Genomic DNA, 22,304 nt, shown 5'->3' with positions numbered 1-22,304 from the left:
AAAAAAAAACGACTGTTTATGTCAATAGTATGAAAAAAATATATGGTATCGCATAAACATGTATTTTTTTTTATATAATCATAGGTCTAGTAAACTAATTATATTACATGGTTGTAGTCTGCAGTCTCACCTAACTAGAGCTGCCATGTTTCGCCGCCATCTTCCTGCTAAAGATGCCCAAAGGACAACTTCGCGAATGTAGTTAGTCCGGGTGGTGCTTGCATCCAGTGACGGACCCAATGGGTCGACCGCATCTTACCTTCCACAGCTGGGGCCAGCAGGTGGTCGTCACTGACTTCCGTGATTCGGGCTCGTCGCTTTTCACTTTCTGCTTTCCTGTCGTAAGCTTTTACTAGCTTTTTTTTTTACTAGCTTCTCCCGCTAGCCGTTCTTGTTAGCCACTCCAGTTTATGGCTACGTCTAACTTCCGCTAGCTGCTCTTGATAGCTGTTCCGGTTAATTCCGGCTTGCTCGGTCTTTTGGCGTCGTTTCACAGCGGCTGCTAAGTCGCCGTCTTTCGCAGAGATGCTCGTTTTCTCATGCAAAATAATAATTGCTGGTAGGCTTGTGAAATGTGGTCTCTCTGAGCCACCGCAGTGTGCGTGCTCCTGCGTGCTTCAAATGTTATTCTTTGACCACTACATGGCGCCAAGGACTACAAACTGGGCATTTAAATTACACCCAATTAAGTTAATTCCCATGAATTCCCAAATAAAGTTTCCAGAAGAAAAACTTTCTGAACCACTTATTCATCACAAGGGTCGCGGGGGTGCTGGAGCCTATCGCAGCTGGCTTCGGGCAGTAGGCGAGGTACGCCCTGAACTGGTTGCCAACCAAGTTTCCAAAATTCCCCAGCTTTACTTACTGTGGAAATTTACTATAAATTGTCTGCCATTTTGTTTGTGTCTAACTGTCTTCTCCTGTTCATCTTCCCTCTTGCAGCTGGAGGAGCTTCAGTGGCCCGACGGCGATCAGGACTTGCCAATCTCGGTGTGCAGTCTACCTTGTAAGACGGGCGAGAGAAAGAAGCGTGTCAAAGGGATGCCGTGCTGCTGGCACTGCGAGCTCTGCGACGGGTACCAGTACCAGTACGACGAAACCTCCTGCCGGCTGTGCGCATACAACATGAGGCCCAACCCCAACAGGACCGCCTGTCAGCCCATTCCCATCACCAAACTGGAGTGGCACTCGCCGTGGGCGGTCATCCCCGTCTTCCTGGCCATGCTGGGCATCATCGCCACCATTTTCGTCATGGCCACCTTTGTGCGCTACAACGAGACGCCCATCGTGCGCGCCTCGGGCCGAGAGCTGAGCTACGTTCTGCTCACTGGCATCTTCCTGTGCTACATCATCACCTTCCTGATGATCGCCAAGCCGGATGTGGGCGTGTGCGCCTTCCGGAGGATTTTCCTGGGCCTGGGCATGTGCATCAGCTATGCGGCACTGCTCACCAAGACCAATCGCATCTACCGCATCTTCGAGCAAGGCAAGCAGACGGTCACGGCCCCGCGCTTCATCAGCCCCACCTCCCAGATCGCCATAACTTCCAGTCTGATATGCGTGCAGCTACTTGGGGTGTTGGTGTGGTTCGCCGTGGACCCGCCCAACACCATAATCGACTACGACGAGCAGAAAACGATTAACCCCATGCTGGCCCGCGGCGTACTCAAGTGCGACATCACAGACTTGCAGATTATCTGCTCGCTGGGCTACAGCATCCTGCTGATGGTGACGTGCACCATCTACGCCATTAAAACCCGAGACGTACCCGAAGACTTCAACGAAGCCAAGCCCATCGGCTTCACCATGTACACCACCTGCATCGTGTGGCTGGCGTTCATCCCCATTTTCTTTGGCACGGCCCAGTCTGCCGAGAAGGTGAGCGAGTCATTGACTCCCCTCTGCCTGCGTCTCCACCCTTCGCTTTGTCTCGGCGCCTCCTTCAACTCGTATATTCTCAGTCAGCCCTTCAGCCCTCCTTTTATCTTGTCTAAACACACACACACATATTTGTGAGACACAATATGATAAACAACACTGGCAGAGTACCTCACGCGCTCATTTCACGACTGTATAACTTACGGGCTCATTTGCGTTTGATTTTTCATCGCGCCGTTTTGCATGAGAACCCACACTTGTCCAAACACAGACAGAAATAAGCGCAGGAAAAAAGCCGAGGGAAGGGGTTTACGGTTAGCGAGCAGAATCCCGAAATGCCCGAGGAGCCACGCGAACGGGAGGTGCGGGCTGCTCCAGATGCTATTATCTGGGCTCTCACGCCGAGGGCTGCGTTTACACCATTATGCAGCATTCTGGGAAGGCAGACGAGCAGGTGAGGGAAGAGGAGGATGACGGACGAGTCTTGATTCGACACATTCCGTCTCTTGGCAGCTTGACGCTAGCCAAAGAAAGCATTTGACATCGGCTGCTCCCGCAGTTGATTGAGAATATGACATCCTGACCTTCTGTACGAGTGACTGCTTATCTGGCCGGCAGCCGACGGAATACAGATGCGTTCATCAGGCCCGCTCGTGAGACACGCGTGTTGCCCGCCGACATTTGTGCACAAAACAGAGCGCAGGGGAAGTTTTCCCTTGACAGAATATCGATGCTGACAGGAAAGCGTTACTTATGGCGAACCTTCGGAGAAGCGCGCCACTCGATATCCGTCCTGCGAAGCGACTGCTTGAGATGGATCAGAAAGTGATTTTCCTCATCTCAATTTGGCGCTGATTTCATAGACGAATTACACCCTCAGCAGCGATTAGGAGTTCATTATGTTACTCACAGAGGAGCGAGGCACTAATGTGTTTTCCTTTCCTCTTACGCAGTTAACTCCTCCTTTGCCTGTCAGTTCACACCACAGCGTGCCGCTTTAATGGCCTCTGTGGCTGCATGTCTACTTGCTCCCTTGCCGCAGATAGTGAGAAGTGCCTTTGCATGTCCTGGTAGCAGCCACTGCAGCAGCTGCAGCAGTAGCTGAAATGTAGTTAAGGATATCTTATTCATATTTCAACTCATGCCCTCGTTTTCGGCATGAGCAAGCATCTGCTATTGAAAAACTGTAGGTCTTGTCTTAAATTAATAAAAATGAGGTGTGGGGGGGGGGGGGGCATCCTTCATGTGTTATGGTTCTAACATGAGGTCAGGGAAATATTGCAGTGTTTTTGGTGTAGTCTCTCTTGGACATTGACACATGTAAAAAAAACAATTAAAAAACTAAATACAGTGCTGCCTTGAGATAAAAGTTTAATTTGTCCTATGACCACGCTTGTAACTCAAAGCAAACGTTTTCCAATTCAAATGAATGGAAGTGCATTAATCCGTTCCAGCCTTACCTACCAAAAAAGCAAACAAAAAATTGCTCTTGTGTATTTTAGTGAGGAAAAACAGAACTCCATTAACTTGTGTTTCATAAAAACATACACTAATAATGGAATATAATTAAACCGTTTTTGTCACACTGCATCAGTTGAACGGTGCTTTTTTCTGGTGTGCTCGCCTTGTCCAACTGGAGGCAGTATACGACACACAGATAATACTCTTCAATGAAGCATTAATTATGAACCCCACTTGCGTTCTAGGCAGTCCTGCCTCGATGCAGCAACCAATTGTGTCCTACCTAACAAAATATTTACAGAACACATAATGTAAAATAAATAACAATAATACAATTACAGCAAACCAACACATCTTTTTTCCATTCCTACATATGCTTTGTTGTTTGAAGCAGTTAGACGTCTCGGCTCTCAGTTCATCAGTACAGCACTGATATGAGTTGTTATATGCAGAGGATAAAGAATATATGATTGTGGATACTGTTGTACATGTTGTGCACCTTAAATGCTATTTAGCATTAGCATTAGGCAGTAAACTTCAGCTGGGACTGGCTGTCGAAGCAAAAAAAAATCTTATCTTGAAAAGCTTGTACATCAATTCACTTGTATCTCAAGGTAAATCTGTAGAATGATGTGCCAGAGCTGCAGTATTATCCACAGTGTTGTTTCTGTTCCGGTCAGATGTCCTTATTTCCCACACCTGCGACCCCTTTTGTCCCCTTTTTTTCTCTGCGCCTGTTTGGCTCATTTAAAACTCATGTCGAGAGAAGTGATGTGAATACAGCAACAAATGATCACAGCGCCTCCCTCCCTCCCTCCCTCCCCCATTTGTGCACCTGCTACTCAGCACATTCAGGTAATGATCCTGAGAATCACCAGCATCCCAAATCAGCTGACTCATGACTTTTGGCAGAAATAAAACTCCAGGCCGAATTGTCAGAAACTTTAGTAAACTAAAATACTGGAGACTATCCTGGTAAAATAAAGGAGAAAAAAAAGCTTACAGCTGAGTGGCTAAAGTAGCGTGTTGTAGATGTAAGATGCTGTGCTTTCAATGCGACACTTCTCTTCATCTTTGACCACAGAACACAGCCGCATTCCTCTGCAGCGTGATGATACGTCCCCACCCCCAGGCGCTGAGTCCTCCGAGTGAAACTCCCACCAGAGTCGGTCACGAAAGAAAAGGGAGAGCGAGAGAGTCGTGTCATCAAGCTACATTCTTGGAAACATGTCGAAAAACCTCTTAGGCAGGCCCATGTAACATGTTCACGCGTCCCACGTGACTCCGACGCAGTCACAGCCATGGAGTCAAATCAGGAATAGCTCGTACTATTCGTGTAGTCGGGGAAATAAAGTATTTTATTTTATAATTTTTTTACACTAGGGCACAATTGTGCTTACGTTCCAGCTAATAGTCAATTTCGTTGTTCAGTCATTTTCATGCCGCCTGTAAAAGCTTTCATGCCAAATGGAAATAGTGTCTGCCTTTTATTTAGAAATGAGGTTAACATCCCCCAAGATGACAATACTCAAGAGGATGGTGGCCCTATTTTTCATTTGGCTTTTAGATGAGGATATAGAATATGATTAGAATAGAATGCTGCTTTTAAAGCAAATGCTCGCTTATGAATTTAAAAGTAATGAATAGCCTAAAGTTAAGCTATACAGTGGAACCTCAATTTAATGGATTGATGTGGGGGAGGGGCTTGCTATTAAAGCCCGTCGTGAGTTCGCACTTTTTTCCCCATGGCCTAAAAACACCCAGTGCAGTACAAAATTATTGTAAATTAAAGATACAGTGGATCCCCGCTATTTGCGGGGCATAGGCGCCTACAAATATCAAAAATAAGCATATACTGTAATTGACGCCTCGTGTTGTAGTCAAGACCACACCAACTGAGACGAAGACATTATCGAGACTAGAGACTATTTGAGACCGGGATAATACCAAGACTGGATATATCTAAAAAAAGAAAAGAAAAAGCATGACCAGTGTGTGTGTTTTTTTATTTATTTCAAGTTTATTCTGTACAAATATAATCTCGCCCATATTCATTCAGTTTTATTGACTTTGTACTAGTTATTAGCACATTACGTGTAGCTTTCAGGTTGATTGCTGATTAAAACGATCAACTTTCTGCAACGTTCGACTTATACCTGATGTGTTCATTGTTTGTTTTTCTGTTACCATGCTTTTGACAATGCAAGCTAACTTTGGATGTAACATTGAGCGCATTTGGAAATATGTATATAAGTGTGTTCCGTTCCCATTAATTTCCGAACGTACCAGTATGTTGTAGCAAGACGACTGTTGTTTTGTTAACTCAGCTCAGTATTAATCAACTCGCTAGCCCACACAGTTAGCTAACATCAACATCAACCAGCCAATAACTGCCTTAAGAAAATAGACCACACCTAGCGGCACAAAATTGCAAACTTACGAAAAAATGCTTTGGAGGCAGATGTTTTGTTTTGTTTTGTTTTTAAACCCCCCAAATTCGTCAATAAATGCTGAAAAACCCCTGGAATGCATTTTCCTAAAAAATAATAATAATAATTTTCCCCAAGTAAAGCGGACAAATTCCGTCTTTGACTATTTTCTTGCCAAGAAATCTTGCCTGGATAGAATGTACGAGAGACAATACAAGTGTGTACACAACAAGGTTGTGGTTTTACTGTGTTGAGGGTGAATCTACGTTAAGTTTAATACAATTTGATACATCTTTTAACGTTTATATATAATAAGATGCAATTCAAAAGCTACATCAATAAAATGTATGCTTCAACAAAACTAATGCCTGAGGTACGAGCACTGTATGACGGCAGTAAACTCAACTCTGCTCACTTCACAACAAGCAGCATTTTGGTGAACAAGAAGCTTCAAGCCGTGTATTGACACTACCAGTTGAAGTTTACTGTCGAACGAAACAGACAACAAAGAGAATTATACAAACCCAATTCCCAAAAAGTTGGGACACTATACAAATTGAGAATAAAAATGTAATGCAATTATGTGGAAGTGCCCAATTTTAATATCTTATTCAGAGTAGAACATAGAGAACAGGTCAAAAGTTTAAACTGAGAAAATGTATCATTTTAAGGGAAAACTATGTTGATTTTAAATTCCATGGTGTCAACAAATCTCAAAAAAGTTGGGACAAAGCCATTTTCACCACTGTGAGGCATCCCCTCTTCTTTTTACAACAGTCTGCAAACGTCTGGGGATCGAGGAGACAAGTTTCTCAAGTTTAGAAATAGGAATGCTGTCCCATTCTTGTCCAACACGCGTCTCTCTAACTGTTCAACTGTCTTGGGCTTTCTTTGTTGCACCTTCCCCTTTATGATGTGCCAAATGTGCTCTATAAGTGAAAGAAGGCTGGCCATTTCAATACCCGGATCCTTTTCCTACGCAGCCATTATGTTGACATTGGTGCTTCACGTGGTTGAAAAATGCAAGATCTTCTCTGAAAGTGATGCCTGGATGGGAGCATATGTTGTTCTCGAATCTGAATATATCTTTCTGCATTGACGATGCCTTTCCAGATGTGGAGGCCGCCCATGCCACACGCACTCATGCAACCTTATAGGATCACAGATGCAGGCTTATAAACTGAGTGCTGATAACAACTTGGGTTGTCCTTGTCCTTTTTAGTCAGTATGATATAGCGCCCTAGTTTTCCACAAAGAACTTCGAATCGTGATTCGTCTGACCACAAGACAGGTTTCCACTTTGCCACACTCCATTTGAAATAACCTCTTTTTATACTCCAATCAAGTTGCCAATGGACCTCATTAGCGGTAAATGGTCTTGTGCAATTGACTTTTCCAGCCTCTTATTGCTACCTGTCCCAACTTTTTTTTTAGATTTGTTGGCACCATGAAATTTACAATGAACTTATTTCTCCTTAATATGATACATTTTCTCAGTTTAAATTTTTTACCTGTTATCTATGTTCTATTCTGAACAAAATAGTGAAATTTGGCACTTCCACATAATTGCATTCAGTTTTTATTCACAATTTGTATAGTGTCCCAACTTTTTTGGAATTGGGTTTGTACTTTGTGGATTTGAAACAATTACATAGCTTAGGTTCTATTTCGTCCATCTCGACCGCCAGGTGGCGGTGCTGAAACAGCACGGAAATCCCCCACCCGCATGCGTCACTCAAGAAAGAATTCATAAAAGGACATTTCCAGGGTTCCGGCCGACGCGATCCTCATGTATAAAAAGGGGATCGTAGCCAGAGCAGAGTTTATTTGACCTCGCAATGTCACTCGCGGTGTTTACCGCTGTTCTTCGTCGCCATCGTTGGTGGCCTGTGATCTTGTTGATCGGGGCAGCGGGGTTCCCTGCCCTCCTTGGCTGTGACGGCTCTGTGTTTTTTAACTTTTGAAATATATGTATGGACGTTGGAGCTCTCCTTCCATCTTTACATGATCTCGGCTCCTCATCGCTGAGTGCGGCTTCAAGTTCGTAAGTACGTCTGGCGACTGTTGATGTCTTACCTACTGTTACTTTGACTTGTTTTGAACACAACTCGCTAGTGTTAGTACGGTTATTTTGTATCCTTTCCTAGTTTGTATTGCCTCATTGGGAGGCGAGCCACCTTGATGTTGTTTGGTGGCTTTGATATTGTCTTAGGTGTTGCTGTGAGTAGTGTGAATTTGTTTTTTTCTGTTGGTGAAGAGGCCAGTTTTCCTCTTCTCTCCCACACGAAGATAGCGACCTGTTGACTTGCGCACACTGATTGTGCATCGATTGGTGGTTGCTATGAACGACGACGCTCGCTGTAAGCACTTTGCTGGCTCCTTCTTGCCTGAAAAGGGACGCTCTGACTGCTGTCTTGACTGTCACGCTGTGGCGACCCCTGCTACGACGGTCCACACTCCGGTGAACACAACTGATGCTGGCCCAGTTCTAGTGTCTATCCTCGGCTCCCGGCGGACGGCCGTGCCCTTGCAAACATGCAGTTTCTGAATCCTATTGATTTAGACCGTATGCCTAATGTAGAGTATTCTGTGGCTTAACTCATTGTCCCCCCGGAGAAAGCCCTTAGAGAGGCTGTAAGATGCCCTAGCGCTCAGTGGTGTTTGAGGACGATCACCCGAGGGGAATGTTTCACGTCAATCGGTGCTTACTTCCACGTACCTATTGCTCCTCAACACAGGAAATTTCTCCGCTTTGCCTACGGGGCCGCCCTGGCAGTTCAGAGTACTCCCATTTGGGCTGTCACTCTCTCCCAGAGTGTTCACGTGTAGTGAAAGCAGCACTTGCACCCCCGCAGTCGAGGGGCATGAAGGTGCTCCCTTACTTGGACGACTGGCTGATATGCGCACCGTCCTGGGATCAGGCAATCCGAGACACGTCTACGCATCTAAGCATGCATGTGTCACAACTTGGGCTCAAGGTCAACCTAGAGAAGTCCTCTCTTGTTCCCTCTCAGCAGACTCTGTTCATTGGGATGTCGTTGGACACCACCTCCATGACTGCTCGACCGTTCCCACAAATGGTCGACGGTGTGCTACTCCTCATCTTTCTCTGCCGTGCCAATGGAATGCTGCCTTATGTCCTTTTTTTTGCATCTGCTGGGCAAGTTAAAGTCCCTGACGGCACTTGTGCCACAGGGCCTGCTGTCACTGCGACCCTTGCAACGGTGGCTGCTCCGCTTCCGGCTCAACCCATTACTGGACCGTCGGAAGCATCTCCAAGTGTCTAGTCGGTTCGTGGGTACTCTCACACCTTGGGGTCGCCGGTCCGTTCTATCAGCGGGAGTCCCGTTGGGGGTGGTACCCACACATCACGAAGTTGTCACCACCGATGCCAGCCTGATTGGATGGGGTGCAGTTTGGCAACACAAGACGGCTCAAGGTCTGTGGTCTGCAGGGGACAGATCGCTGCACATCAATGTGTCGGAGCTGCGGGCGGTGCATCTGTCCCTCATTCATTTTCTGCCCTTCGTGGCTGGGCGCCATATCCTGGTACGATCGGACACCACCTTCACTGTGTATCACATAAATTATCAAGGCGGGACAAGATCCGGCCAGTTGCTACGGGCCTCACGGAGGCTTCTCAGATGGGCCGCCCCGCGTCTTGCCAGCCTGCCGGTCATGTTTCTCCTGGGCATTGTCAACCAGTCAGCGGATTCCCTCTCCCGCAGTCGTCCGCCTCAGGGGGATTGGCATCTCCAGGCGGAGGTGGTGAGCGCCATTTGGAGTCGCTTTGGAAAAGTGACAGTAGATCTTTTTGCCTCCGAAGAGTCCACTCACTGTCCCCTCTAGTTTTCCCTGAGGGAACAGAGCAGCCCGCTAGGCCAGGATGCTCTGGCACACCCCTGGCCAAAGGGCCTGCTATATGCCTTCTCACCTTTCCCCCTCATTCATCTGACCCTTCAGAGGGTCTTTCTGGAGGGTCACACATTGTTGCTGGTGGCCCCTCTTTGGCCAGCCCAGACTTGGTTCCCTCTCCTACACCATTTCTGCTCCTTCGAACCGTGTTTCCTGCCCAGTCGGTTGATCTACCGTCCCAACAGCGGGGTCAGATTTGGCATCTCGATCCCCGTTGCTGACTGAGTGCTCGTCTTCTGATCAGCATACGATCCTTAATGCTAGGGCTCCGTCCACTCGTTCGCTGTATGCTAACAGGTGGAAGCTGATTACGGAATGGTGTGCAAGTTACAGGAGGGATCCCGTGACGTGCCCTATTCCCACTGTTCTAGAATTCCTCCAATCAGTTTACGATAAGGGGCGTTCCCCTTCTACGATCAAGGTCTACTTGGGGGCCATTTCGGCCTGCCATATTGTAGTGGATGGCAAGTCTGTGGGTTGCCATAGCCTAATAACCTCTTTCTTTAGGGGTGCCCTTCGCTTTCATTCTGGGAACCCGACTCGAGTCCCCGTGACTCATGCGCGTGGGAAATTTGCGTGCTGTTTCTGCACCAACACCTGGCGGTCGTTCAGGACTCATAGAACCGTCGTTACATACGTAGTCATATAAGATGTGCTCTTATTGGGCCTCACTCACCAATCAGGTAAACTATTGTGGAGTGTTGTTTTGTTCCATTTGGCTGTCAAGTCACTTGAAAGTGTTTCTGGAGTAAAATATTAATTAGCGTGCGCCATTCTCTTCCTAAATGAATGTGGCCCATTGTTGTGCGAGAGTAGCCTCCAGCCTTCAAGCCAGATGTGAAAATCTCGACTCAGCTTTAATGCTGGCAAAGTGAAATTTGAGCGGATAATCACGAAGCATCCTTCTGTACAGGCAAACGCTGCCATGCAAGCGTAGAAACACGCAGCACTCTCATCACTACTCATCTGGCTTAAAAGCAAGTTTACACCCTCAAGTCACTGACGGTGGTGTCACATCTAATTAGCAGTTCAATACAAATGAAAGCAGAATGGAGCTTGAAAATAATCACGCCATCCAATCAAGTTGTTTGACAGGACTCGTGATGTGTGCATGCTGGCCAAGTTTGCCTTCATCACTCAGTCTTGAGACAAAAACATCCTGACGGGGACTATCTCGTCGAATATTGATGCTGACATCTGATCTGAAATGAACTCCCGTAAATAAAATAGCGAGCCCCTGATTTAACCTTTTTCTTGAAGTGCTTGACGTGCAACTGGGGATGTAGAGTGAGTCTCTTGCACCAGCAACCAAGTTTTGCACCTCTTCTTGCAGCTGCAGAAAATTTATTTCCAAATACACTGAGTCGGTGCCTTGCGATAGGGGTTCAATTTGTTCCGTTTCCCTGACGCTCATTTACACAATTGCCTTTGGCGTAAACTTTTAAGCACAACTGCACCTTATTTAAATACTTGCTAGACATGTTTCTGACACTATTTTTTTAAACACATTTGTAAAATAATACAATCACATTTAAACATATATTGACAGAGAGCAAGATAAACACATAACACACAAATATTGTACAGTATACTGATCTCTTGTGTTTACAGTAAACAAATCTTGTTTTTCCTAAACTAACAAACTTAATTTATAATCTGGCAATAAAACATAAAAAATCATGGCCAAAGATCTACATTATAGAGTGAACCTACGGCCGTTGCTTTCTGTAGGCGTGAAATGCAGGATGAATAATTTGGCATTCAATACTCATCAGCACAAAACAAAGCTGATCTGAAATACTTGTTATTTGTTATCATTCTTCTTCTTTCAAATTTACACAGTGGCAAATAAAAAAGCGTGCTGCCATCGAGTGGTCGACAGTTGCGCAGATAGATCATCTTCGCATCGATTTACGTAAGCAGTAGTGCATTCATGGTGATACAACTTTGAATGAGCAATGATGTAGAACGTCCTAAAAGTGTCTCTTGCTGTGGAATATTGATCAACATTTGCGAGGTGCCGCTGTTTAGGGAATTGAACGGCAAGAGGCAAGAAGCCATTGGAATGTCTGCACGTTTTAGGGTGCAGAGTTCTTTTTCTTTTTTCTTTTTTTTTTTTAATGAGAGCTCAGTATTATTCATTCGGCAACCTTCCCGAGTCAACATCTCTCTCTCTCTCTCTCATCTCTTTTTTTTTGTGTGAATATTTCAATAGCGTCCACCTGAGGGAAGGCCACTTATTGAATATAGCGCAACAGAGTTGGTTCTCAAGTATCTATAATATCTAGATTCCTTCAAAACACAATCATTTATTGATTGCCATGTCATCATGTGACATGCTTCGCAAAACATCCCGCCTCCTGCTATCTGCTCCCAAGTGTGCTTTCCCGATGTTTTCTCACATCCTGCAGCAACGTCATTTTATAACCTTGAAAAAGAGGAACAAATATTCTTTGTATTCCACATATTTATCCACAGCAAACATGAAGTCTTCAGAGTCATCCTTGAATTATTTCTTTTCTTGAACATGTTTAAAGAGCGGCCCTGAGGTAGACAAAGCTTCACACCTCCTGTTGTTTTCCTATCAGTGGTTCCAGGACCTTGTGTAACAGGTCACAACCTGCAGCCATTCCTCACGAGCAAGATATGGATTATTTCCCAAGAGATACAAATGGATTCAACACACCTCAAAGCCATCTAGTAATTGCCTTCTCGAAGATGCCGATTACAACAAATGAAGGCTCTATCTGAACTAGGGGTGTGAATTGCCTCGTACCTGGCGATTCGTATCACGATTCATAGGTCCAGATTCGATTAGATACCGATTAATCCCGATACGAATCTATGAATTGATTATTGCGATTTTTTTTTTAACTCAAATTTAGAAAATACTAATCAGTAAACTGGTACATGTACACTGTAAGATTTGTATGAAAATGTATTTATTTATCTGAAACTTCAGGCTTATAACTGAGCCACTGCATTTAACAAACAGGTTGCAGTCTGTTTCATGTTTGAACAGCCCTGAAATCAAATATTAAGGCTTAATGTTCCATTAATATAACATTCTTCCATGCTTAATGTGTGAATCCTAACCCTAATAAAATAAATAAATTGATGTTTAAAAATCGATTCGGCCGCATATTGAATCGGTTCGAGAATTGTGCTCTGTAATATCGCGATATATTGCCAAATCAATTTTTTTTTAAGACCCCTAATCTGAACACAATTATCAAAAGCATCCTCAACCCCGAGTGTCTGAACAATTCAGACCTTCACTGCCGAGCTCTCCTGAAGTTAAGTCAGAGCGCATTCTGGCTTTGGCACATCGCCTGACGGAGTTATTCATGGCGCAAGCCGGGCGAGGAAGTAGGCCAGCCCTATACAATAAAAAAGGCGCAGGTAGTTGAGAGAAAACCCAAATCCCCGGATCCATTATTGAAGGCGTTGTGTGGCCATCCTGATTGTCACATACTGAATCAAGTCCTCATCACATCCCCGCTACTCAACCATAGCCTGCTAAATTGTCTTCGCACTAAGTGTATCCCTGGTGGCTATAATTATGGGAATTACGCTCAACAGCTTTTTTTTGTCTCAAACGGCATTGTGTCATTTGTTGTAGTTGGATGTCAATGAGATTCAACGTTCAAAAGCCGACGCTCGCTTCCCGATGATGCCGTTAATAAATCATTAGGGTGGCTATAAATAGAGTTGCCGAGCAGCTGCTGAAATTGACTTCATGTATTTATTATGTTAAAGCAACAGGAATTAATTATGAATGTTTTGTGACATTTAAGGGGTGGGTGAGAGGGCGAGGAAATTGGGTCAAGCTCAAACGACGGCGGTGATTAGAGACACGAAGGGAATCGCTCGGCCCGCATTGCTACACTTTCTCCTTTGGTGTTTTCCTTGGGTGTGATGAATGTGAACGAGCGGCTAATGCTTGCCAGCCAACCGCTGCACGCTCAATAAATCAGCTGTAAAAGGGTCATTGTCGCCGCGTTGAAGGTATCACAATCTCATTAAAAAGAGCTTCTTCCGCTCGTGTTGCGCCGCACACCAAACAGGCGACTGTTGCTAAGGATACCGGCTACAACCAAACACAAGGTGGGGAATCTCTGGTGATTATATCCTACGCCATGGGCGCGCGCGCGCTGCTTTTATTGGTTGCCCTTCTATCTCATAAGGAACGCACATAAAAATGACACATTGGTAGAGCTCTGTAGAACAGCGTGCTCACAGATCATTCAGATACTCATGTGGTTACTAATGCATGGTGTGCAGGCTCCATGACTTCCCCCACAGAGAAGCAGGAAGGGATGCAGAGAGTGTGTCAATATTGGTGCCATGACGATCTCACATCTGAATTGTTGCTGTAGATCAGAAGACAAAAGCGCGGCGGCTATGTAAATGTGCCGGCGTCCTGTTCAAGAAATTACCATTAGTCATGCTGTTTACAAAAAGCGTATGCAAATAACGCCATTGCTTCATTTCCTTCCCTCGGTGATTCCGCCTCGCCGCCGCCCTGCGGATTCCGCCTGGTAGCTATAATGTGTTTATTACAGTGACATCCGCATGGCAGCGGCAGATTGAACGTCAGGACAAGTGGCGTGCCATGCTTTTAAATGCGCTAAATTAGTGCCCTGATTCCCACCTGGGGCACCGTGAGAAATCATTGAGAGCGCTGTGGGAAGGGAGCCAATTTCAAATCATAAGAAAAATAGCATGCTCCATTTGAACATAATTATAATGTAAAGAATTAAACAGTTTGATTAATCAAAAAGACTTTCACAACTACTGTAGTTTATTTTGCAAACTACAGATGTGGGTCATTTTTAGCAACAACGAAAAAAGGAGAAAATATGTGTTGTGTGATATATATTAGATGTTTCACAGATCTGATCGGCTTAATTAGATCAGGAGATATTTTTGCAGTTCATGCAAAATTGGTGATCGGTTGTAGTGTCATGATTTGCCAATCAATGAAGTCATTGATCGGATCTGCAAAATGAAAGATTACAGCAAACACAATCTGGTTCACTCTAGGGGAATTATGTGCTGCCATCGTTAATAATTCAGGGTTCCATATGGAGTCAGTATATACGCCCCCCAATATTTTTAAAGAATTCGTTTTTCACATTTACCATGTATTGAATGTTTATCTGAGTTTTGGGGAGAATTTTTCAGGTTTCATTATAATTTTCCTGTTGCATTTCAATGGGCAACAATTATACATGAATTTGGGCTATGCAGTTAATAAATAAGTTGTTTAAATAGAGTGGATAGATTCATCCATCTTCTCATTGGATTGGCGATCCGTTACCATTTTTTTTTTTTTTAATGAGTGGGGCTCCAAAATCCTGAACATGTAAACTAAGTCTAATACCGTAAAATCCTATGAATAACAGACACCCGTGTATAATATACCCCCCCCCCCAAAAAAAAAATCACCCCTAAAGGCATTTTTACACAGTTCCCCAATTTGCTACTATCCTTTATCTATTCCATCTAAACAATGTGACACATTTTCGTTTCTTATTAATCAAATGCCAACCATTTTAGAACACATACACCAAATCCACCAAATGAAAGAACAGACTCTCTCCTTTCTGTCTTTTTCCATTCTTTTATAATCAGCAGTCGAAAATACGCAGCCATTTCTCAGTGGACTCTCGAACTGTGTTGATCTCATATCTAAAATGGGCCAATGATGTAATCTGCTAGTGGTTGTGCATCAGTAAAGTTGTTTCCAAGTTTGAAATGTACAGTGGAGCAGAATCGGACATTCCCCCAAGTATACTTGTCAAAGGCAGTGAATGAGTTAAGCCCCCCTGTATAATAACACCCGCCTCCCCCACATCAATTTGTGATAAATAAATAAAAAGAGTGTTATTCATGAGATTTGGTATGGCATTTATGGACAATGTGTACACATATGAATCACTATCAAAAGGCATTAAGTGATGCTAGCTCCAGATTTAGCAGAAAGGTAATTTCCATATTTTGTCCATCTATCGTTAGATTTCCCTCGTCGCTACTGAGGGAATGCTGTCATTTATTTTCCTCCGCTAAGTAATATACGCTTGCACAAATCGGGATTTCTTTCTCCAATTCTCTTCATTTACAAGTCGGCACACAAATATATTATTATTATTATATTTTTGTCTGCCTCCCTGTACGGACTGGTAGCTGGGAGACCCCTGGTTGAAAGGATTATAATCGGGCCCGGATATAGGCATGGGCAAGGTGGGGCAATGCACCCCCAGCTGCCCTGATTGCCCCACCAAATGTAATGGCAGGCAACCCCCCCCCCCCCATAAAAAAATAAATAAAAAAGTAGACTTGTCATAGCGCTCTTTGCTCTATGCTCTTGTCCCTCATTCTAAGTAGTTACTGATCGGTAGATGCATAGAGAGGGCGTTGCCAGCCAGTTGCTTCACACTGCAGTCAACAGAGCTCAGCACTTATTTTCGATTGTCTTCCGCCGTCTGTCACATAAAATATTTGGCCACTCACTCTCTTTCTATTGACGTGTTTGTTTCTGTTTCTGTCTCTCTCACTCTTGCTTGTAATTTGAACCGAGTGACGAGTAGACTATGCACATAGATTTGTGGTTGCTAAAGCTAAAATTAGCACTAGCACTAGCAGTTTCTCTAGTTGCACAAACACTGCTGTCCCCGTCATTCCCAGCCCAACCGCGGCGGCTGATGATGTCGACGTAAGTTTGAACAATGTAGAGCCGTCACAATCCACAGCTCTGGTTTCCCCCAAGCGTAATTTTGGGAAGAGCGCATGCGCTTACCCAGGCTGGTATTGTGGGAGACCATGGCTTGAAATTCAGCAAAGCTTGATTTGTGCTTTTGTTTCCCATGTCGTAAATTTGGGGGGAACAATGACGACGTTTACATGCAGTCAATATTCGGGTCAAGGTCAGAATTCCGGTTTGTGAAACGGTAGCACATTTATATACGTGGCGGACCAGTTACTCTCGTTTACAGGGTCATTTGTGCTCGATTGGAATATCACGTTTGGACCGCGATGCGCGGACAACTTAATTACGTAAATAACGTAATTTCCGCTTTTAACTTACTACGTTAAAAAAAACATTATATTTATGTCACTCACCACGCTAAATAAAGTAGTCGGTTTCTTCCACTGATCTGTATATATTACTGGATAGCCGAGACTTTTGAAGCCGCGAGGCCACCATATTACTCCTCCCAAGAAACATTTCTCGGCATACGAGCCTATACATTTAGAGTATTGAAATTAGAGAACATTTGAGACAGTACTTACCGTAGTAGAAAATACAAGACATATGTTCGCGTAACACAAAGTGATTTGCAATGCGTTAACCAGAACAACAAAAATGTATCGGAACATTTGTCTCAAACACTCTGAGTCCGATACTGGGACCCTCCGAGTGGGATAAAGCTGACTTCAAACACAGCATAAGACCCCCATTTTGACTTGTGATGTCATTTCGTAATTGTTAATAGCCTACAGCAAGACAAATCAAATGGATCAAAGGAGAAAATAGATATAGCCTATATGGATGATATAATGATAGCATAATTAGCATGGTATTCTATGCATTTAAAGCAACACCAAGGAACTTTTTGTTTACGTTGATTATGAAAAGCGGTAATGTTATGCCTGAAGGAAGACCATATTTCCCAGGAAGACAAGCGCATGACTGTCCTTGACTGTTCTTTTATCCAGGTTAGCTTCCCTTTTTCTTTTTTGTCTCCCCACACAAAGCTTTTCAGTTGTTTTACAGCTTATGCTAGGAAAGCAGTAATCGTGCATCGACATTCAAATTGACTTCTGTCTTTGTTACGAATGGGTAGAGGGGTAAGTGACGCATGCTATAAAGCAGTAAGCACATTTGTAGTTTTTTTGTGTGGTGGTGTTCCGATCATCCTCCTCAAAGTTGCTTAGTGCCAGTAAAAAGGATACAGAACCCCTTAGGCCATGGCAAAGGTACCATTCAACTAGTTTTGAGTCGATGTTTCATCAGGAGAGCTATGAAAATATTTGATTAAGGTTGAAAAGTTCCTTAGTGCTACTTTAAGGGGTTTAAGCAGATGTTACACCTCAAACATTTCCGTTTGACCCCCTAAGATTCTGCATGCACCCCCTACTGGGGCTGTCTAAATCCGGCAACTGTGGCATTAAGTAACTGGGAGTGGCATGAAATGCACGCCTGTAGAGTGAAAAATGAGACAACTAAATGTGTTTCCATGAGATGGAAGAAGGTGTAATGAACTCGTGTATCCACCTGTTGCCATTCATACATCCTAATAACTTGAATGATTTCCTGCAAGGATATCAGCTTTCACATTTCACACGGAGTAAGTCCAGTTGTGAGTAAATGGAGATGAGATCATCATTTCAGTATTTGTGTTTGGTGTGATTTTTTCTCTCTGTAAAATGGATGCCTTGGATTGAGAAACACTCAACAACAATGTACCCTCCTCTATTGATTCTTTTAAGAACATTAATAATAGTTAAACAACTGCGTGATGCGTGTTGCGTAAGATCACAATTGCAAGGGGAGGATGTGAAAGGTGTTATGTAAGCGAGGCAGCGCGTGATGTCACGGAGGAATGCAAGCGCGCGCCTCACATCAATGGCCGTCCCCTGAATGATCTGAACACGGAGCGCGCTGAAAGCCTTTCACAGGCGACTGCGTGCGGCGCTGCAGGAAGACAAATGAACGCGCTGTCAAAAATGCAAAAGAACGTTGCCAGTCATTCAAACGCCGTCGCATTCGCACGCAGCCGATCGTCAGAGCTCAGACGCTTCACGCCGATCCGGCGAAGGCTGCAGAGGCCGAACGAGATGCCTGACATGAAGGAATGTCGAGGTTGAGGGACTTAGCGAGGGTCTATCAATCTCGTCAGGAGTGGGAGTGAGAAGGAGGCTGATGACGGCATAGGACTCTCCAGCGGTTGCCATTTATGTCCTTCAACCGCATTTGTCTCAGGTTTGCGGCCGCAGGTTCGATTGGATGATGTTCCACTGTGATGAATTGCTCTTGTCGCGCACCAAGGTTAATTTAGCTAACGAAATAACAAACTCAAATAAAAAGAAAAAGTTTTTTAATGATATAAAATGAAACATTAAAAAAAAAACGTAATACATTTAATCATTTCAAATTTCAAAGACTAAATTTGGGGGAAATTGGTAGGCTTTGTTAGCTATGCAGGGTTTCCCCCAGCGCTTTATAGGCTTGGCCGGCCGCCAGGCTAAGCATCACTAACCTTGCTCTCGCAAGATGTAGTCTCGCGGTATTTGTGAGTTCACAAACTCCCGAGAATCCATCTTGTACCGGTCCCATTGATTCCCACTGATACGAACCACTGGTGGTTTGGACCAATCACAGAGCGACATTGTATTTGGGGGGCGGGATATGCAGCGGTGACGAAAACAAGAAGCGCCGAAGCCGTGGGAAGAAACAAATCAAACATGGCGGCACCGGTGGACGAATACGCGGACGCTGCAATTAATTCTCTTCTCGCTGCATTAGTCTCTTGTATCCGCATATCAACATTGCAAAACCGACAACATAACCTCAACGCCATGATATCAGCTAGCCACAACAGCCGCATGTCGTTTACGACATTTTCATCCTTTAACGTAATTGGTCGAAAAACAAAAGTTAGGTAGACGTGCACATGATTCTGCTTTGTCCAATCAGCTTGAAGCTTGAATCAGCATGCCCCGCCTTTCTCAAATCAGCGCGGAGCAGTCCTAGACTGATATTGTGGAGAACTCCCTCGTGTGAAGCACAAATCAATCTGGCTATTGCCAGGCTAAAGCATCAACTCCCGTCGATAAATAATGAAAGCGCGACATGTCGCCAGCCAGCAAGAGCAGTGCCTTTCGCCATTGACAAATGCCAAATTTGATTCGCCGCATGTTGTTCATCGTTCACCGCGCCCCACCCGCCCGTGTGCATGGGCGGAGTTTGAAATCTTACCGTACTGTAGACGAATGCTGTTAGAAACACACACACATGCACAAAAACACCACTTATCAGGGGGGTGCTTTTAAAAATACATTAAAGATAATAATAATGATAAGAAGAAGTAGAAGAAAAAGAAGAAGAATTTGCTTTCTAATATAATTAACTAATTTGCTCCCAAAAAACGTATAAAAATGTTCTATTTTAAATATTGCCACGGTCCCAAAAAAATTGTTATAATTTTTTTTTATGTTTTCTTTTTTCTTTTTTATACTAGAGCATACAGAAAGTTTGCAGCCTCTGAACTGAAGAGAACGCTTAAAGCAATGGTAGTTATTATAAAAACGGCCAGCAGGTGGCAACAGGGTATAAGAGATCAACTAGGGCCATGTTGCAAAAAGGCTCTTTTCCCCAGTGTTTTAAACTGATTTGTGAATAATGATGAAACTTAAACTAATTGCTGCAAAACAGAAACAGGTAGAAATATAAATTTTTCCCTGATAAAAGAAGAAACTCTAATCTTTCTTTTGGTAGGTTCCAAGTTTTTATAGCAATAGAACACAATATTCTGTGGGCCTTGCAAAATCAGTCAAAATCCAGTAAAACAGGCGGGAGAGAAGGGGGTTACTTCAGTGAAAATGGCTGGGAGTGAATGAGTTAAGAGGGGTTGATGTAGGCTGATGTCTGGCTGATGCTGATATTTATGAATGAAATATGACGACATCCACCACACATATCAACATAGTGCAGAATCTGCCTACCTGTGCCTCGTTATGCCACCCACGCCACAACTTAGACCTGCTTTTAGACGGTCTAAAGCGTCTTTTTGTCACCAAATTGTCAAGTGTGCCGAAAACATTGTGGCTGTGCCGAAAGGCCCAGCGAGGCATAGCGCTGTCTGCCAAATTCGGCAACATTTTAAAATTTGACATTCCTCGGCACAGAAATGAAGTTGTGGCAGTTTTTGCGCCGAGAGCATGTGCGCCTGCCTATGAAAGTGTTGAAGTAGAAAAATGAACTGTCGTTCATAATAATTCATGCTCATTGGCCTTTATTTTATTGTAAGGCCAAACATCTCATAATAAATCTGATTTTGTTTATTGTAAGAGATGAGGTATGAGATGGGTAGAGGACCTTGGGAAAAAAAAAAAGCACATTGAATCGCAATCACAACATTGAGGAAAATTGCAATTAGATTATTTTTCTAAAAGGTTCAGCCCTAGTTGTTGGTAGTTTTCGCCGTCCCTGAACTTCATTTCGAATTTTGAATTGCACCCAATTCAGACCCATTTCCGCCACTCGTTTTCCTTAACGGAACTCCATTTTTTTTTTTTCTCCTCCTAGCTGTACATCCAGACGACGACGCTGACCATCTCCATGAACCTGAGTGCCTCGGTAGCACTGGGCATGCTTTACATGCCCAAGGTGTACATCATTATCTTCCACCCCGAGCTCAACGTGCAGAAGAGGAAACGTAGCTTCAAGGCGGTGGTGACAGCCGCCACCATGTCGTCGCGGCTGTCGCAGAAGCCCAGCGAGAGACCCAACGGCGAAGCCAAGACTGAGCTATGTGAGAACCCGGCTGCTGACCCCATGAGTGAGTAACCTTTACGTCGCGTCAAGCAGACACAAAGCTTCATACGTGAGCTCAGCGCTTGCGATAACGCTGACAGCTATATCTTCCTTCCCTTGGCAAAGCTTGTTTTGTCCAACTTCTAGGAAATGTCACAGGATCTGCATTTCTATCTGTGCTATTGAGGTTTTTAAACGGTTTCCCGTGGAGGGTAAAAGTGATATGTCATTTTGCGACTTCCCCCTGCCTTTCTTAGACTTCCTTTCTTGCGCTTGGAAATCCCATTTGGCCAATTTAATTGCTTGTGCGTCGGGGTAAGAAGTATGTCTAATGCCTATAGAACAGAGTTTCAGTTATCTCCAAGACCTTTAACCCGAGCGCGCCGGAGGAAAAGGAGGGACGGAGAGATTTGAAGACGAAGAAGTAGAATTGAGAGTTCTATCAATGGAATGGAAGCGGATAATCCGTCTTACTCGGACCGCCAGGCTCGGACTCAACACCATCAAAATGATTTGTTAGGTTTGGGTGTTCGTGTGCGGGCAAAATAAGACTGTTGGGACACATTTAATGAATTCATTTGTTAATTATTAATTTGTTAACCTTGTTAGACACCTTGGTCGATGAGTTGTACTGTAGCCGACGTTGTGGGAAATTTGCGGAAGGCACGTTTTCTGTTGCAGCGCGATTGTGCAGTAGTGCACAAAGGAAGGCTGCCTGGAGGAGTTTGCTGTGGGAAACTTGCGAGCAAACAACTTTGGGATGAACTCAAACCGAGATTGTGAGCCAGCCTCTGATCTATGCCTTTACAAATTGTAGCCTCTCGGGCACAAACAACAATTATGGTTAATTTCATATTTTTTCACAAATTGATACAGTCTCTCCCCATGTTGAGTTGAAAATAGCTTGAGAGCAAATCCATTAAGTGTCATGGACTCCGCCTCTCGTAAAACGTTTATCGCCTCAAGTCTGGATATTTTATTGACTAGGGATAGACAAATTATTGGCCGTGCCGACTATTCGTGACGATAGTTGGCATTTTGACCAATATCAGCATCGGCCTTTTTACGAATCTGAAGGC

General features: G+C 44.2%; 1 protein-coding gene across 2 annotated transcripts in view; it reads left to right on the top strand.

Annotated features, from left to right (window-relative positions):
• The window catches only part of grm7 (glutamate metabotropic receptor 7), a 140,357-nt gene that overhangs the window by 108,988 nt on the left and 9,065 nt on the right, over positions 1-22,304 (top strand). For both annotated transcript variants that reach the window (XR_015094076.1, XM_086068667.1), the window contains exons 8-9: positions 943-1,878; positions 20,998-21,250. Coding sequence is in view for 1 of the 2 variants with exons in the window: in XM_086068667.1 (XP_085924793.1) it covers positions 943-1,878; positions 20,998-21,250 (1,189 nt within the window). In the remaining variant the exon portion in view is untranslated. The remainder of the gene's footprint in view (positions 1-942; positions 1,879-20,997; positions 21,251-22,304) is intronic.

The sequence above is a fragment of the Leptonotus elevatus genome, chromosome 2, assembly GCF_054856555.1.
Source record: "Leptonotus elevatus isolate MCC_2025b chromosome 2, RoL_Lele_1.0, whole genome shotgun sequence".
Classification (NCBI taxonomy): Eukaryota; Metazoa; Chordata; class Actinopteri; order Syngnathiformes; family Syngnathidae; genus Leptonotus; species Leptonotus elevatus.
The sequence above is the reverse complement of the archived record's forward strand: the minus strand, read 5'-3'. Positions and strand labels throughout refer to the sequence as shown.